This window comes from Pygocentrus nattereri, chromosome 20 (assembly GCF_015220715.1).
Source record: "Pygocentrus nattereri isolate fPygNat1 chromosome 20, fPygNat1.pri, whole genome shotgun sequence".
NCBI classification, from domain to species: Eukaryota; Metazoa; Chordata; class Actinopteri; order Characiformes; family Serrasalmidae; genus Pygocentrus; species Pygocentrus nattereri.
The window spans coordinates 33,090,057-33,110,298 of NC_051230.1; the positions used below are offsets into that span (position 1 = coordinate 33,090,057).

Genomic DNA, 20,242 nt, shown 5'->3' on the forward strand with positions numbered 1-20,242 from the left:
AATCCTGATTAGACATGGTGAACAGAGTGAAGGTCACTGAAGCTCTTTCTACATGACCGTTAGCGCCGCCGTCTGGCCGCTCCGTGATTCCACAGATACTCCGGTTTATTACTGGCTGTTTATCAAACGCGCCGCTGATCTGATTCTGAGTTCACCGGTTTCTGTGATCGAAACTCAGACTGACGCTAAAAGCCGCTTCGCTGACGCAAACGCAGTGACGTCAGAGACTCCGCGGACAGTCCGGCTCGGTCCAAACGGAGCGGCGGCGGTTTTTCGAGTCAGAGACTCCGCTGCCGTTCCTGGGAGGGTCCTGTGAGGAGCTCATTAAAGACCACCAGCCAAACTTCAGCGTTTTCCCATTTCTTCTTTGGCTTCAGACAGTAGTTGGGAATTGTGTTGGGAAGTCTGCAGGGACCGTTTAATCCTGCTCAGTGCTCTGACTTTGCGACTGTTTGGCAGGATATCAGCAAAGGCTTGATCAGAGACAGCTTTGCTGACCTCGTGATGAAGGTCACTGTGGTGCCAGTGCTGCAGCAGAGGAAGGTGCTGCCCAGACAGCGTGATCATTGCTACTGAGGGACCTGAGGTACTGGATGGATGTAGGAATCTCAGACGCCTGCCTTCTGCTCATGGGCTCAGTCTATTCCCTGAATCTCAGGTCTGCCCTAAGCTGAGACACACAGCTGAAGTGTTTCAGAAGATCTCACTTGATCTGGATGCTCTGAGAGGTTCTCCAGAAGTTCAGTCTCTGCAGAGAAGACGACTGATGTAAAAATGTCAGTTGTGCACTGCGACTCTGTGATACTTGTGTTGTGCAGCAGGTGAGGCTTTAGAAACCGTCTGACAGCTGCTGAAGAGATTTACTCCTGTTCTTGGATTCTTCTGCTTCTTGAGCTGGAAGCTCTAAAACTTTCTCCAAATCTTCATCGTTTACACAGACATGGCTGACGGGCCCACAGGGACAGCCCCTCCTCCCTCCCTCCCTCGCTCACTCGCTCCCTCACTCCCTCACTCACTCCCTCACTCGCTCACTCCTCACACTTTTCATGCTTCCCAAACATTCCCAGACACACCTGCCACACATTCAGACTCACAGCGTATCTAAAGCTTTACTCCAGCTGGATGTGATGAAAGACCGACATCGTTTGTTTTGTCCTTCTTTTATCTTTGATCCTAACTGCCCAGTTCATCCTTTCATTCTTACTGGAAGTGCCTTTCCATTGGGGTGACAGTGAAGGAGATGACCGTTAGAATCTGCTCTGTCCTTATTGGCTGTTGTGTGTTTTCCGGCCTCCTCATTTAATAAATAAACACCATAATGTGAAACGTGTGAGGAGCAGCTCACTGATGCTCTGCTGCAACACTGCTGGCATTAGTATGTGGGTTTACTAATGAAGCCTTAATGAGGTTTTACAGTGTGAGTAAAATCTAATGAGCTCCAGTCATTAAAACACCTCTGAATGAGGAGCTGCAGAGCCTTTACTGAAGAATTCCCCATGAAATCCCCCAGAACTCCCAGTCAACCGTCACTCAACACGCGCTCTGTTACATTTACTAGCAGCTTTTACGGGGAAGCTTTTAAAGTAAATCCTGCTCCACATGTGGTCAGTGTGAAGCAGCTGGAGCACATCTGTAATTTATATACATTACTCATATTAATTCATCATTTAACACATTAAATAACGCTGTTCTAATTCAGGAAAAGGTGAAGAAAACAGAAGAAGTTTCTTTTGATAAAATAAAAGAGTAAAAACTCTTTAAAATGGATTTTTAGATGTGAAGACATTTTAAAACCATTTTAGGCCGATAACTTAAAATACCTCATTTAGAAATTAATAATTAATTTGATAAAAATATAGAAATTCTATATGAGTCATAATATTTAAAAAATTAAACACGACTGAAATTTGATCTGCAGTGTCATAAAAATATATTAAGCTGTTCTGATCATTTATTAACAGGAAACTGTTGATTTAAATAAATATATTAATCTGAGTTTTAAATTTATTCACTGTAAGAATCTCAGTTCAACCTAAAAACTCTTAATTTAATAAAATTTAATGAATTAATAACTGATTTATTTAACACAATAAACACTATTAAGGAAAATACAAAGTAAAAGTTAAACTCAGAATCTGAAAATATGATTAATAACTAAATTAAAATCAAACCTTCACTGTTTAATTACTTTCACTGTTATCAAGTAGATTTTTACTGTTAAGATAATAAAAATGACAATAATAATAATAATAATAATATTTATAATAACATACTAAAAATATTATTAACACAATAATAATAATAATAATAACTTGGGTGGTCATTAAAATTGAAATATTTCAACTTAACCATTTCTCTCTGATGAAGAGGGATTTAAAGTCTCCCTGCATGAACAGCGTCTTCAGCTCTGTGGTGTCACTGTAGCTGAAGCTGCTGCAGGAAAGCCTTTACTCTCCACTGCAGCTGAACTTCTGCTGATCTCAGGCTTTAATCTGGGCTCTTCTAAACACCAGAGCTCCACTCTGTCCATCCTGACCTGCAGGTGGAGAGTCTGACCCTCTGTCCTCTCAGCTGGTGACGTCACTGTAAACACTGCAGCTCCCGCAGATCAAAGCTCAGACTCATTAGAATCTCATTAATATTCATATTAAACAGGTTTCACCAAATAAACCACTCAACTTTACTGTAGAGTGAAGTACAGCAGCTCGCTGGCTGATTGTTACAGTAAGTTTCTGTTATTTTACAGTAAATCTTTTTTTTCTTTATTTTCTTTATTTTATATTATTTCTATTTTATTTCCTTTATTTTATATTATTTCTCCCTGATTTGATTTGATTCTGATCAGTAAATCACTGGGTTTATGTTTCTGACTGACTGTCTCTGCGTTTCTCTTCATCTGTGTGTGAATTAAACTGAACTCGGTTTTCATTCTGAGTGAATCAGTGCAGTAAAGTGTGACGTGTCATTCTCATCTGATCCACCAGGTGTCAGTATTTACTCTGCAGTCTGAGACTCAGAGAGCAGGAAAGCTGGGAAAGTCCTTCCAGCTCTTCTTCTGAAAATCATCTCATCAGAGTCTCCAGAACTCAGTCAGCATCATTTTAATAGAGCAGATATCAAACCTTCATCTGAGGGGCTTCAGAGTTTCACAGTCAGGGTCTCAGATCAGTTTAACCAGCTCTGATTTTAACGCTCAGTTACTGTTTATTTACTGAACTTCACATTTTGGAGAAATGAACTATAATATACAGCCTGTGCAAAAATAATGGCACCCTTTCTATTTGATGTTTATTTATTTCTAATATGTTAAACTCAGGAAATAAACAGGAAATGCAGGGAAATGTCGTGTTTAAGTGTCTCTGAAGAGCCGGAGTTCATTTATCTTCACTTACAAACTCAATAAAACGGAGTTTATCCAGGGTGCTCAAACTTTTACACACGACTGCAGCCTGGCAGCTGCTTTATAGAGTAGCTTAAAAACACGAGAGCAAAAAATGAGATAAAAGATATAAACATAAAGATTAGACTGGAACAATAACCACTGACTGACTGTAATAAACATGTTATAACAGCTTATAACGATGTGGACATATTTACATTAATTATTTAATTAAGGGGCAGATATTTATGAAAATCTGTTATTTATAAATTTATCAGCTCTCAATAAAATCTGAGAGACGAGAGAATATCCTGATATTATAAACACAAACAGTCAAAAATAATAATAATAATAATAATAAATAATAATAATGGAGAGAATCTAAAATAAGTTAAATATCTTACATTAAAATGAAGTAATATTTAAGAGTTTTAAACATTTTAGATGTGAAGACATTTTAAAACCATTTTAGGCCGATAACTTAAAATACCTCATTTAGAAATTAATAATTAATTTGATAAAATATAGAAATCTATATGAGTCATAATATTTAAAAAATTAAACACGACTGAAATTTGATCTGCAGTCATAAAATATATTAAGCTGTTCTGATCATTTATTAACATGAAACTGTTGATTTAAATAAATATATTAATCTGAGTTTTAAATTTATTCACTGTAAGAATCTCAGTTCACCTAAAAAACTCTTAATTTAATAAATTTAATGAATTAATAAATGATTTATTTTAACCAATAAACACTATTAAGGAAAATACAAAGTAAAGTTAAAACTCATAATCTGAAAATATGATTAATACTAAATTAAAATCAAACTAAAAATAAACATCAGACTTTATTTACTTTCACCTTTAAATTACTTTCACTGTTACCACGTAGATTTTTACTGTTAAGATGATAAAAATGATAATAATAATAAAATAATAACAACAATAATAAGAATTATATTATAATAATAACAATAAAATAATAATAATAATTTGGGTGTTCATGAAAGGTGAAATATTTAAACTGAAATATTTCTCCCTGATAAAGAGGGATTTAAAGTGTCCCTGCATGAACAGCGTCTTCAGCTCTGTGTGTAAAGAGGTCAGAGAGACGGTCAGCCTGATTCTCTACCAGCTCAAACCCGCTCGCTGAGAACATCATGGACTAAAGCTCAGCCTCATCACTGAGGCACTGACTCCGAGTCTGAAACTGAGGCAGCTGCTGGACGTCTTTTACCCAGAGATGAATGGATTTAAACCCTCACTCGACTGTTAATCTGAGGAACTGCTGATATGAAATGCGACCAGTGAAGCAGGTCAAGCTTTAGGGGTGAAATACAGATGGACTGAATCGTCTGAGCAGCCCTGGTCAGATTCCAGGTCATCTCTGAGGTTCAGAGTGACCATTAGCTGCCGATCCTCCACAGGAAACACACTTCTGCTCAGTTTCATCACGGCTGGATTAACTGTGCAGACTATATAGAGTCCAGCTAATCCAGGGCTCTTCTTATACAGGATACAGTTTGAAGGAAAAAGCTGGAGGTTCTCTTGATAAAATAAAAGTCAAGACACTGTAAAATGGAGTTTTAGACGTGAAGAAGTTTTGAACCAATTTTAGGCCAAGAACCTAAAATACGGCCTTTAGAAATGAATCATCTATTCAATAGAAATGAGAGAATTCTATATAAAATGCATTTACAAATAAATAAATAAACTCAAACAGGTGTGAAAGTTAGTTTGGAACAGTTCTACAAAAAGTTACTTTTACTGTTTTAATGAAGTCGATTTTTCGCCATTAAGATGAAAAAAATTCATTTTATGTTGAATTTTATTTGATGTTAGTATTTATGATGATAGATATTCATTTAGTTTATTTCTGAAATCCTAAATACACAATAGAGTCAGCAGGTGGAGTCTCTGCTGCACTTCATCCACTTTAACACTGTGAATAAGAGGAGCGCAGAGACGGTGGTCTCACAGCTGTTAGTAAACGGGCTCAGAACCGCTCGCGCTTCTCCTCAGAACCACCTCAGATAAACCCACTCCACCAAAACCCTAAGCCAGAGAGAAACGGAGGACTGTGGGAAACCTTCTGTTCAGGGTTTGGTCCGAACACAGGGACGTTACTCTGAGCGGAAAATGTTTCTTAGATATTTTAAACTAAACGAATAAAAACCTTTAATCTGAGCGGAACCGGCGACAGCGAGAACAGCAGGGAGAAGGTTCCACACGTGGGGCTTTGGGCTGATCCATGGGATCAATTTCACCGATCAGTCCTGTTATTGTGGTGTAAATGAATCAAATGTTCACCGGATCGTTTCACCCCCCCCCCCCCCTCTGCCCCCCCCCGCTCCTCTGAGAGGTTCCTGGAGAAAATGAGCCTGACTGCTAAATGAGAGAACAGAAGCCAGAAGCTCAGACGCAGCGGTGTGAAGAGCTGGAGGTCAGTGCTGAACAGCCCAGAGTGGGTTCACACTCACCGTCGCTCTGGTTGAAGCGCTTCATTGCTATAGCCACATTAGCTTTGAAGTTCTCCTGTGTCCCTGTGATCTGTGTCACTCTGGTCCAGTAATCTTCACCCTCACTCTTCTCGATCCACTCTGTCTTTGGATCATCTTCTTGATGTCACTGTCATAGTATCAATCTGCTCTCCATCCACCAGACCCACCACAGTGAACTCTGGGAAGTTTATTCCTGGAGTAACTCAGTGTAGAAGTACTGCAGAGAGTGAGAGGCTGAAAAACATCATTAATAAGACATTTTAATTAGCGCAGTCATCACAGCCCAGACAAGCTACAGCTTCATAACCCAGCAGCTACAAACCACACAGCTCACTGATTCTAGATTAAATAAAAACCACATGTTCTAGACATTTACATAAAAATAAAAGACCAAACAGCCTACAAGCGGAAAATCAGCAGCCAATTAAATTTTCTAGCGTTAATTTATCGTGTAAATGACCTCAAAGGCGGCAGGAACGCCTCCTTATCGCTTTGTGTGACTGACCTAGAAAACCTTAAGACCCAGTTTCTCGTTTCCTCTGAGAATGCGGGACTTTTATTTTGAAGGCGGTCAGTTGTGTTGAGCTGAAGATTCTCGGTGTTAGAAAAGCCAGAAGCTGGACTCTGGTCACTCACACGGAGCTCGGGGGTATTTAATGCGGGTTAATGCCCCGGGAAGAGGCTCCAGGTGTGTTTACCGCTGAATGACATCGTTTATGGGCGGTGAGATCAGAGTTTCTGTCCTCGACAGTGGCTGAAGCTGGTCTGACCGCCACGCAGCGGCTGGTGTCCGAGCGTTTCAGCGCTGCTGTGTGGTTTGCACTGCTTGTCATGTTGGAGCCTTGATGGTTCGTCTAATGTGCTTCGCCTTCCTTTAACAGGTTGATTTCACAGTCTAAAGGATCCTAATGGTTTAACAGGTGACCAGTGGGTGACTCTAAATGTATTTGATGGTTTTCTAATGGGATCTAAGGTCTGCAGGAAACTATTGGAAACCATTAAGCCAATTCCCATTAGAAAGGAACTTCATTAGGCTCTGATCAGCAGGGAGGTTTAGGGAAAGTTGTAATAACGAGACGTGGATGAGTTTCTTATTGCACTCTTATTTTCTTTAAGCTGTTTGCTTCAAAGGTTTCAGGGAATAAATATTCCATGAACCGTCAATCAAGTCCTAAACCATCATTCAAATGGGGAATGCTACATTATTATTATTATTATTATATTATTATTATGATTATTATAAGCGGTCATATGTGGGTCCAGTCAGATATTTTGTTAAATAATTAGTAACACCCTTTAAATTTGACAGCCTTAATTAAACTGTTGTAATTCATTAGATTTCTTGCCATTATTGGTGTTAATACTGTAAGCGATCGAATATATTCTAGTCAGGTTAAATGAGTTTATTAGCCACACCCCCAAAGTGAACGTCAGCAGTAGTGAGGCAGAACTAAGCTCCCAATGTTAAAAACGAAACTAACCTCAGTCTCGTGTCTTTATACTCATTCACTATAAACACCATCTATAATTTACAGTGCAGCGCTTTCTGAACAGCATTAAAAACGTTATCAACACTGACAACTTCATCAGGCTATCAGTCCAGGTGAGACACAGAATACAATGAGCATCCTAGACCACCAGAAGACCATCAAGAGGTGTCTTTATACTACAGACAAAGCTCCACATGTCCACCTCTAGCTTTTAAACCAATTTCAGTTACACTCATTTCTTGTTTTTAAGCTTTTCTTCTCCAAAACAATCCCTGCATCCTGATATTCTTCCTGTAATAAACATTGTGATCTGATGCTGTACAAACTGATCTATAGCTTTAATTCTGTTATTTACCAGTAATGATGGTGTAAACAGAGCAGTTACACATTCAGAACCTTTCTGAGTTTGAAAGTTAAACTTGCTCAGATATCTTGATTTAAAATGGAGCGGCAGTGAAGTCAACATAGACATCCAGTGGCATCTGTAACTGAAGGAAGCTTCTTTTCTGAATCCTGAGAATATGAAATACTAGAATATGGCTCGTGTTTTATTTCACTGCGTTTATTGACTCGTATATCCTGATCCTAAAGCCTAACCACATTTCATTACGGCTCCACATCGTTTTAACTGCTACTTGTTATTTTCAGATGCTGCTTGTTATTATAAGACCACCAAACTGACCTGCAGCAGCCAGATGAACTGTGAGGGCGAGGAAAATGAAGGTCTTCATGATGCTTCCCATCCCTCCCTTTAGACTGGATCTAGATCTCAGTGTTAATAAACTCCAGGCACAGTCCAATCCTCTGTTCCAATCCTCGGTTCTCTTAGAGGTTCCTGCTGTCTCACCTCCTCACTCAAAATGACTACAAACATGCCGAGGGAAGGTTACATAGAGCAAGTCTGACCAATGAGAATTCAGGATCCAGGAGCTCTAACCAAAGAGAAATGAGTCAGTATTGAGTCATCAGTCTCTGAGCAGAGAGGAGGAGAGCAGGTTGATACTGAAACTGAAAGACTGCAGCTCATAGAGGAGTATGATGGATAATGGACAGCTTTGCTCTGCAGTCAGTAAAGGTTTAGACATGAGTTCAGTTTTCACTCTGAACTGCAGCTCACCGGATCTGACAGGAGGTTGAAGTGCAGAATGGAGGCGTGAAATTTCCATGTAAGGGGAATGTGTGGTGCTGTCAGTGTTCAGGAGAACAGAATCAGGAGGACTCAGAGATTAAACACAAACACAAGTAGAGCAAGAAAACAATCAGGCCACATGCAGAAACAATGTAAACAAACACAATGTGAAATACACTGTATATATCAGGACATTACAATCAGGGAAAAGAGTACAGAGAAACTGTACTTATGTTTATGTTTGGGTACTGAAACCCAAAATCTCAGCCAGATAAAAGTGGAAATATGGACTCAAAGATAATCTAGATCTCCAAGTTGGCCTTGGGGTTCCCGGGAATGAGCTGGAGGAAGTTGCAGGGGACAGGGTCATCTGGGATTCTCTGCTCTCCCAACTGCTACCGCGAGCCTATCTGGACTAGTGGTCAACGATGATGATGATGATGATGATGATGATCCACTAGAGTGAAAGTCAGAAAGAGTCTACATTTATTACCCAGCCCTAATTGCTAAAATACACTTTTTTAAGAAATCATGTCTAATTTTTATAAAACCTTAAACCCAAATCCCCAAAATCTTACTAAATACACCAAAATACATCACTTTCCAGCAAAAGCAAAGAATTTAGCCATAACTTATAAAAGCACTGCTTTCAAAAGGCACGAATACATCAAATCCATAAATCAATATTAATTAAACACTTGTGCAATCAGTAGAAATCATTCATATCAAATACGCTGATGAATCGGTGAAATGCTTCAAGGGGAAAACAGTAAAAAATAAACACCTGAGTAAAATCCTTGTCAAAATGTTCTAAAATATACATGGAAATTATCCAGTTTATTTTATGGAGATTAAAATCAAACACAGACGTTCTATTAAAAGGATATACACTATATGGACAAAAGTACTGGGACACCTACACATCACACCTACAGGAGCTTTTATAAATCCCATTCTAAATCCGCAGGCATTTATATGGAGTTGCTCCCCTTTGCAGCTCGAACAGCTTCCACTCTTCTGGGAAGCTTCCTACAAGATTTTGGCATCTGTCTGTGGGAATTCTTGTCCGTTCTTCCAGAAGAGCATTTGTGAGGTCAGACCCTGATGTTGGACGAGAGGGTCTGGCTCCCAATCTCCGCTCTAGTTCATCCCAAAGGTGTTGGACGGGATGGAGGTCAGAGCTCTGTGAGCGCCAGTCAATAAACTCTTCAGTAACTCCTTATCAGTGTTTGTAACGCTGCTTAGTTTTGTTTTTACCACTAAAGTGTGTTGAAATGTGCAGAAAGACGACTGTACTGCTGTCAGTAAAAGGCTATAATATATATAATACATATAATTGTCTTTATGCAGCCAGTACAGGTCAGACAGTAAGCTTCTTTCTAAACAATATCAAATAAATGATAAATAATGTAGTTTTACATGAAGCTGTTATACCTAACAGGAATATTTCATTCAAGATGTTTGTTTCTAGAACGACTTGGATAACCTGTTTTATTTATTTTCCTGTTTATTTTATTATTTGTTAGCACGAGCTCCAGACTCTGCAGCTTGGTTGAACATTCAAAAAGTGTTGCAAAAACAAACGTATAAATAAATAAGAAGTGTGTATCTGATGGTGGTGATATGCCTGATACGTTGGTTACTATGCTGCCTTGTTTGCTACTGAACAGCCCTCATGCAATCCCTGACCACCAGAAATGGTAGTCAGACAACATGATGATCCCATCTGAGCTTCATACGGCATTTTACTGCATAAGTATATCCAAGACTCTGTACATACGATGCTGTCATTTTATGTGATTTTGATATGGTTTTGCCTCCTACATCAGTGGTTTATCAGCCAACAGGTGTATGGAATTCCCATGTCCTAAATAATTTTAGACCCATAGCATTTATTTCACTGCAGTGCTGAGAATGACCCACCACCCAAATAATACCTGATCTGTGGTGAAAATAAATGAACATGTACTCTAAAGAGGACAAATTTAAATGTGGCATATCAGCTCATTTTAGTTTAGCCCATTGGAAAATATAAAATATATCTACTTTTTATATATATATATTATATATATATATACACACACACACACACACACACACACACACACACACACACATTTTCTAAGTTGCTTATCCTTCTGGGTCACAGGAGGAGTTGGAGCCTATGTACACTATACTGCTCGTATGTACGCAAAGTATTCACTCGTCTGGCTTTACGCGCATATGAAATTGAGTGACATCCCATTCTTAATCCATAGGGTTTAATAATAATTGGCAACCACCAAACCCAGACTCGTCCATCGGATTCCCAGACGGAGAAGTGTGATTGGTCACTCCAGAGAACTCGTCTCCACTGCTCTAGAGTCCAGTGGCGGCGCTTTACACCACTGCATTCCACGCTTTGCATTGCGCTTGGTGATGTAAGGCTTGTCATTTTACGTGGCCGACCACTTCGTGGCTGAGTTGCTGTCGTTCCAATCACTTCCACTTTGTTATAATCCCACTGACAGTGGACTGTGGAATATTTAGTAGTGAGGAAATTTCACGACTGGACTGGATTACGGCACCACGCTGGAATTCAAAATAACAGAATTTCTTCTGGTCTAACAAACACACAAACAACACTGAGCACACACACAAGCAAACTTTTCCTTCAAACAATGTATTTCTCAGCCAAATGAGTAAGTTCTTTCATTCAGTCAGCAAACAACAAACAAAAAAGCTAATTACAAATATTGATTTGAATCTACTCTTCTAGTCTTCATTACTGCTGTAAGTCGGTGCTGGCATACAGCAGTAATGAAGAGCTATTGGCAGTAGAACTGTTGCTGGTAGTTCACTGTAAACAGGTTTAAAGTAGGTCAAAGTGTAACACTGTTATGGAGTGGATTATATTTGAATCTTACCACTGCGTTTGTAATGGTTCACCTGTTAATTCATTCACTATTCACTATGTAGCATATGTTCTATAGTGAACTGGATGGGAACAAGAGACTTGTTGTCGGAAAGACTGTTTCAAAAAAAGTGATGGACATTTGAGTGATGCATTGATCATCTGTCACATAAACAATGATATGAAAAACATATAGATTATTGACCGCTATAACTGATTTAGGAAAATACAAACTGTAACTACAGTTTTACAACAGCGAAGAAGCATTTTTCAATGACAAGTTCACCTTCTCAAAACTTTTCATACCCTTTCTTGCAGAAACACACAGCTGAGCACAGCAGTTTATTTTATATTCAAACTACTCTACAGCTACAAAACACTGCAGCGACATCTCACAATAAGCTCCCTCCTGCAGAACATCAGCAATACAGTTCTTACACTGTCAAAAGTGGCTCGTCAGGTCTACATAAAATGACTTCATGTGGTAACAAGCAACTCAAAAATTTACTTTGAAAGAATCGTTCATTTAAAGTGTTTATTTAAGTAAAACTAGTTAATTTACTTGTTACCACATGAAGAAGTGTTTTAAGTAGATTTGACGAGCCACTTTAACATTGTATAAGAGGAAAACTTCATCACCCAGAGCACAGTCACCTCACAAACTCTAAACTGTGTAATGCCGGGGAGCGATGATGAGGTGGACAAGCAAGATTTATTATGGGCAATCCATACTCAAGACGGTCCAGGGTCCAGTTTGTCTCTAACATTATCACTATTTGTGTTTTGATTGACAGTTATACTGTTGTTTGATCTGCTGTTTATTTTCATGTTAGTTTCTGTAGATAAATATAATTTACTGAATGTATTGACTTAATGTTTATTTACTGAATCTAACACAAGATATCCTCAGCACCTAAACGCCTCTGCAGACCTGGAGTGAAAGTTCCCTCTGGACATTACAGCGATGTCTCTGAAAGGGCTGCAGGAACACTGTCTTCACATTCATACACACAGCTTTACAGGATGAGCTCATCATAATAGGTTTATATCATCTTAACACAGTGTGTGAACCACCATTTATTTATTTAATTTTTTTTTTGCTTGTTTTTCAGTCACCGCGACCCTATCTGGATTAAGCGGTTAACGCAACGATGATGATGATGATGCTGCTGCTGCTGATGATGATGATGACGACGACGATGTTTTTCAGTTCAGCCTTCACTGATGACGAAAGTGAAACAATCATTTTGGTGTTGAAGTGAGGGAGGAGAAGATCTTATCTTCCATAATAACTTTAAAAAGGCATTTCTAACTCTACAAAGTAAATGTTTTTAGAATAAAGTCATTTACTGTCTACTTTTCCTACTGACCATTAAAGACAAATCAATCGCTCTGTAAATCAAGTCACCAGCTTTTGAAGTTTAACTAAAAATTATTTTTTTCCACTGAAATAAAAGACAGAAAAGGTCCCTGCAGTCCTACATAATGATCTTACTGATTTCTCTCTAAAGCCCAGTGAAATGCTGTAAATCATGCTTTGCTGGGCAGAAATCAAGAGTGGAGGATGATTTGTAAACTGAGGAAAGGCCTATTTAAACAGTAATTTATCCTTACTCTCTTTCATCACTGGAGACAGACCAAGCAGCAGGTAAAAACTGATCATTCTTGGTGTCATGATGCCTAAACATCTCAAAACACACCAGAATATACTGTGCATTAATGTGAGATGCTGATTACAGCCAATAAGTGTGATTCACGTTCCTCATGCGAGTGATTTGAAGTGTCTGAAGAGTACATTGTTACTGTTTATTAAAATCATCTACTAAACATCTACAAAGTTGTGTTTTAAAGTGTCACAGTGTGGCATGAACACTTGGTTTATCAGTTCTGGTGAATAAGGTGGAACTGACTTATGATGATGTGTTAGATTTAATCAAATGATTACTGTAGACATCCACAATACAAAGAACCGACTTTAGTGTAGAACTGAGAGTTAGAGCTGTTCAGTCTGTACTGGTGTAGAAGGTGAAATAAACTGAGTGTTGGTGGTCAGATGAGGTCAGATTATGCTGAGTGGAGACGCTTCACACTGACTGTTTGTGTTTGATACAGTAGATGAATATTCATGAACAGTGAAGAAATAGAGGAAATCTGTGCTCAGATGAAGTCTGTTAATCACTCTTATAAAATAATATGCTGTGATAAAGTGTAGCTGTTTCTTTCTCTCTGCTCTACTACAGCTCAGTATGAAGTCTGTGAACTCCCTGGTGCTGTTTGGCACTGTGTGGACTAAGTTACCAAACCTGTTTGTGTGCCAGAGGAGAATGGAAAGTCCCTTTGAATAAATGATATATCATATATTATATTTTCTGTGTCTAATCAGTGATTTGGGTATCGCTTAAGAAATTATTATTCAACCAAAGACCTAGAAAATTAGAAAATACCTGACCAAAGATTAAAAAACAAGTATGAGAGAATCACACATAGAAATGACTCATGTAGAGCAAAATTCACAACATGCTGAATTAGAGAAATCTTTAAAAAGGTAAAACTAGGATAAATTTAAGTGTGACGTTAGTTAGACATCACAGCTTCAGCGGCACTGTGGTGCTTCGGCACAGCATTGTTACAGTCAATCAGTGAATTCTTTGTAGAGAAATGAGCTGGAGAGACAAATCTGTAATAAACCAGGTCATAAAAGATTGTTTATTATATTGATGTTAGTAGAGTTGGGATTTCTGGGGTTTCCCTGCACTGAACTGTTCAAATACACTCCCTGCTATTCTACACACTTTACTGTAGAAGATATGTTTACACACATTATTGCCCTTCATTTTTACCCTAAGCAGAGATGATATCTGTGACTATGAGTTTGTGCACAAGCTACACTCCAGCATTACAAAGCTCAAGGAAAACTACTGCAATCTTCGAATTTTAATTTAAACTAATTTCATTAATTCATTCATTCATTCGTAACTTCATTCTCTGTGTGTGAAGTTGTGTATGAGCAAATCACGAGTTGCCAGGTAGAGATGGGGAGCAAAGGTTGGTTGGTAAACTGAAAATAGAGCAGTGGAGAGGAGCATCAGCTGATCTCAAATGTTCTTATTTGTTCTTACTTATTTTTCATTTGTTATTACTAATTAGCATCATGCTGGAAAAAAACAGTATCAGTTATTCAGGGAGGCTGATCATGGTCATTAAAAATCTTGTTCTTCATAGAAATGACCTAATTATCACTATTAGTATTTTCTGTTATTTAAAAAGATTCATGTCACAAGATCACTGCAGTATGAAGCTGAATAAACTCCATCACAATCACAAATCTCCACTTGTAAAAAACAAGGCCGAAAACTACAACTGAATGCCCATGACTTTCAACCCCTCAGATGGACATCACTGCAAGGGCTCTGGAATACTTTGATGAACCACTGTCAATGCACACTGTCAGTCACTGCATCCACGAATGCATGTAAAGATTATACTATGCACAGTGGAAGTCATATGTCAACAATGTCCAGAAACACTGCTGACTTCTCTGGGCTCAAGCTAATCTGCAATTGGACTGATGCATATTGAAATGTATTGTGGTCTCATGAGTCAACATTTCAGATTATTTATGGAAATAATGGATGTTGTGTTCTCCAGGCCAAAGAAGTAAAGGGCTATCCAGATTATTACCAGTGTAAAGTTCAAAATCCAGTGTCTGTCACAGTACAGGGGGGTATTAGTGCCTATGATATGGGTTATTGCACATCTGTGAAAGCAACATACGCTGCCTATTAGGTGTTATCTTTTTCAGGGACACCTATGATCATTTCAACATGGCAAGACCAAGAAACATTTTGCTGGTCTTACAGCAGCATGACTGCATAATCAGAGAGTGTGAGTGCTAGACTGAACTACCTGTCTCCTTCAGTGCTATAACAATAAAGGTGGTGTAACACAGTAGTAAACATACTTCTGGTCAAACAGAATTTACTAATCACTGCTTTCTGGCTTTATTTGTGTTTCATATACTGTGCCAACATGGAATTGGGTTTGTAATACAGTAGAGGAATATTCATACGCACAAAGTAAAAAAAACAAATATTGAAAACAAATTTGTGCTTAATTCAGTGCTCTATGGTTATCAGATTTCTGTAGACTTTGCATTCATCTGTATGATTTGTACATCTCAATGGCTTAGCTCATGACCTTTAATCAATCATGTGGGTCACAAGATTCAGCATTCACACCAAAAAGATGGTTCTTCAAGGGTTCTTTAGTAAAGGAAATCATTCTGTTTACAACCTTGATTTTTATATAGACTCATTTCATGCTTAAATATTTCTTTGTCTGTTGAAATGGTAAAAGATTGACATTATAATAATAAAAGAAACCTTTTTGGTGCTGAACCCGTTGTTTTGGTGAAGATAACAGGTTTGTACTAATTCAGTTTTAATGAAATGTTAAAATACATTTCTCTTTTCTCCATTGACCTCCTGTTCAGTCAACAGGTAAGCAAATAAACTAACGTGACGTAATTTCTCTGTGTAAGGTAGCAAATGACTGTGCTCTGCGTCATGAGTTGCTGGGTAGAGATGGAGAGAGCAGGTTGATGTGTGAACTGAAAATAGAGCAGCGGAGCTTTGGTAAAACCAGCTTTACTCCACTCCACTGATCTGGGCTGGTTTCCTGAAAACAACCAGCACAAAGATGATTCTGGAAGTTGTCCTAACTCTAAGAGGCTTTTGGTGAACTGGGCCCAGGAATGTTCATATCTGTGCTTATCTCTCATCCATCAATGAAAAGTCTGTGTCCTTAAAAGTAATAAGCTGATTATCACTGTAGAGACTTCTTATCCCATAATACCTCTGCCATACTGAACTGTGTGAATTCTATCACAGTTAAACGCTGAGGTAAACATGAGGAATCGTGCCACCCCTTCACTTTAATATCCCTTTTATATTCTTTTATACACAAGTTTAAACTGTGGTTTGGTGATCTGGTACAGTATAAAGCTGATTTAAGGGGCTGGAGGTGATGCTGCTCTCAGTTTTATATGCTGAGCTTAACTAAAATAGCAGAGACACTAAAGCCTGTGTGGTGCATCCTCTCTAAGAAGTGTCGTTTTCCCTGCAGTCACGCCCGGTGAAGAAAGTGAAACAAACTGAGTGATGGTGATGAGGTGGGGGAGGGGAGATCGGTTCCTTATGTAAAAGATTAGGACTGTTTCGTTCAACAGAGCTGAAATCATTTTACCAACAGAAGTGAAATCATTTCATGTTTGCACGTTTTCTATTGATCACAGGAAAGTGAAAATCAATAGTTCAATAAATGGTTTGTGTTGTCACCTTTCTTCTCCTTGCCAGAAACCTGAATAAACAACACATAACAGCGAATGGTTTGAACCCAAATGACTGAACCTACTTCTCAGTCTTACAGATGTTTATCTAAAACGTGCTTCAATGCTTGAAATTTGACAAATATAGACCAATATTACTAGTAAATGTGATGCCTATGGATAATTTATGACCAAGACAAAACAGTGAATGCACATATTTGGAAATGTAGTTTTCAGCAGACAGTAAATCGCTGCTGTCAGAACAAAACCTCGTATCTCCATTTTTGTCTCTTTTCAGTTTTTGACATAATTTGAAAACGACTGTTGGCGTTTACATTGTGTGCCAATTTCATGATGCATAAGACCAAACAAAATGGCCCAAAATGACTTGGAAAAAATTCTGGTTCCATTGACTTACATTAAAAGTAAAGTAGGTTTTTTCCTTCTCCTGTAAAGTTACCAGTAATGCATACAGCTGCATCAAGATAAACTGAGGCTTTAGAATCCAAAATAGAGCCCAAAGCAGAAGACAGCACTTTTAATGTTTTAGTATTCCATATTTGATGGTTTTGACATCTGTATTAAAAGAGAAGAACATTTGAATATGAAGATATGATCAGACATGTGAACAGTCAGTGAGTGTAGTCTAACACACTGTGGCCTGTTTGACTGCTCTCTGTGCCAATACACAATAACCTGCTGCATCATGGGTTGCTGGGCAGAAATGAAGAGTGGAGGTTGATATAAACTGAAAGTAGAGCAGTTTTGGGGAAGGACTGGGATTTTTATCTTGGGTCTGTTTTTTTCTTCAGTTCTCTTACCGCCTTCTGCTGGAATGATATTATTAGAGAGCTAAATGTTTATTATGAATAATTTTAAGCAGTATTGTCTCAGTAAACTGAACTGCCATCAGTACAGCAGTGAGAGTTAGAGCTGTTCAGTCTGTACTGGTGTAGAAAGTGAAATAAACTGAGTGCTGGTGGTCAGATGAGGTCAGATTGTGCTGAGTGGAGACGCTTCACACTGACTCTGTGTTTGATACAGTAGAAGAGCATTCATTACACACTGAAGAAAGGGAGGAGATCTGTCCTCAGGCGGCGTCTTATAAAATAATAGACTGTGATAAAGTGCAGGTGTTTCTCTCTCTTTATTCTTCCACAGTTCAGTGTGAAGCCAGTAAACTCCAGGCCGTTTGGACCTCTGTGGTCATGTTAGTGTCTCGAGGGATGGAAAGTCCCTGCATTTCCAGAATAAACACAGAAACTCTTTTGGTTTGTTCAGATGAAGAACAGCTCCATCTACAGACGTCTGTATAGTTATTAATCACATCCAGCTACTCACTGGATCAGTGGTGACACTAAAAAAGATTAAATCTGCAGAAAAATAAAAGAGCTCAGTAGCTGCATGACACTTCTCATTAGAACAACACCAGGAACATTACAGAAAAGAAACATTACAGCTACAAAATATTGAAAGATATGACAGAGAGAGGAGGAGTAGAACTAGATATTAGGCATCAGTAGCATTAGAAGCCCATCAGTAGGCCTAGATCAGCTCCCTCCTTCTCCACATTCCTCAGAAACAGATCAATAAAGGACTGAAGTGTTTTATAGTCAGATATTACAAAGGCAGGATACACCCTGGACAGGTCACCAGTCCATCACAGGGCAGACAGACAGACATGCACATTCACATCCAGCCACATATTTAGGGCCAATTTAGCATCTCCATTCGCCTATTCGCCACTTAGACTTCATGTCTATGGACTGTGGGAGGAAACCCTCACAGACACGAGGAGAACATACAAACTCCACAGAGAGAGGACCCTGGGAAACCAAAGCCAGGCCCTTCTTGCTGTGAGGCTCTACACACTGTGTTACTCTGTCACCCTTTGTCATAAATCAAACCATTAAAAAATCATAATCAGAAATCTTCACAAATAAAAGTGAAAGTGCTCCTCCAGCATCTCATGTAAAATACTCTTCTCTGAAATCTCGTCAAGCCTGTTGTTTGTTTTTAAAACCGAGCCAGAATATCTGATTATCTGAGACATAAATTGATTCTCTGATAAAATCTGATAATGTTTAGATGTTTTATAGCAGGGCTCTAATTCCAGAGCTAGAAGGCTGGTGTTTATGCAGGGTAAACACCAAACCGTGCTGGACTTTAGCCCTTTAGGACCAGAGCTGAAGAGGAATGTGTTACAGAGGCTCTTACTGCAGAAGGAATGTGTGTCCTGGAAGTGATTTTAAATCACTGATTTTAGTGCAACACCCTCACTCTTGTGGTTCAGGGACAGGGATATTTTATTATATTTGAAGCTATATGATGCATTCGGCCAAAATCTACTGTAGACATCAATCAAATCACAGTGTCTCAGACATCAGGCAGCGTATTCATAACCACTTCATGTAATAACTTTTAAAGGTGGACGTCTGGTTCCTATCACCACCACTGTGAACAGTTCTGACTCTGTATATTTCTCTAGAGCAGCGCGTTTCACACCGAACTGCTCTGAACGACTGTGTTTACATCTCAATCACGTAATTACACAGACTGTCAGCATAATGCACTGTGTTCTTCAGTACAGCACTGACTGTGTGAGCTAATGAAGAGGCTGTGCCAGTTCAGATGAGGACATGCAGGTTGTGCTGAGTGGAGACGCTTCCCACCAGTTTGTGTTTGACACAGTAGAAGAACATAAAGTGTGAAGCGTCTCCACTCAGGACAGCCCGCATGTCCTCGTCTGACCCCCCAGACACCACACACATACTTTCTTATTGTCTGTTTGGGAACATCAGCAGAACATTCACTCACACAAACAACAATGAGGAAGAAATCTGCCAAATCATGTTTAATTCACTAAGACTGATTCAGTAAAACTGTATTTGTAGGTTCTGCGTTTACATTCCCTCTCCAGCTCAGTAAATGAGGCACACGATCAAACACGAGGTCTCTGTGTGAGGTGGTGTATGAACACGCTCTGGGTCGCGAGTTCCTACGTAAAGATGAGGAGAGCAGGTTGATAGTGAAAGTATAGCAGTGGAGGGGAAAACCAGCGTTGATTCCTCCTAACGATCCGGAATTTTCTTATTCCAATCATGATTACTTATGTCTCAGCCAGTAATGATTAAAGGGGAGTCCAATCATCCCCCCTTAATGTATACATGTGTTTTTGATTTTTAATAGTCTTGTGGTGACTTTTGGTTACTGGATGTGGCCAAAATACACTTTTCAATCACATAGTTTTGTTTTTAAACACACTGTAAAGGGGATTTCCACAATTTTGTAGTTTTACATAGTGGTTGAGATATAAATAGAGAGATTCAGAGGGTTCGGTGTGAAATGCTTCAGGTGTCTTTACAGTGGTGGTGATAGGAACCAGGGGTCACCATGACTACAACACAAATATAGACGTTTTATTTACCATCCAGAACCACCAGAGAACCTCCACACAAGTCTTCTGAGTTTATATGGAATGTTGATGATGGGAAATAGTGGAAAATCTGAAGAAATAAG

General features: G+C 38.9%; 1 protein-coding gene across 1 annotated transcript in view; it reads right to left on the reverse strand.

The window, feature by feature from the left end:
• LOC108416077 (H-2 class I histocompatibility antigen, Q9 alpha chain-like) overlaps positions 1–8,787 on the reverse strand; it is a 471,933-nt gene extending 463,146 nt beyond the window's left edge. The window contains exon 1 of the mRNA XM_037531717.1: positions 8,058–8,787. Coding sequence (XP_037387614.1) covers positions 8,058–8,118 — 61 coding nt within the window. The 5' untranslated portion in view covers positions 8,119–8,787. The remainder of the gene's footprint in view (positions 1–8,057) is intronic.
• Between the last annotated feature and the right edge of the window lie 11,455 nt (positions 8,788–20,242).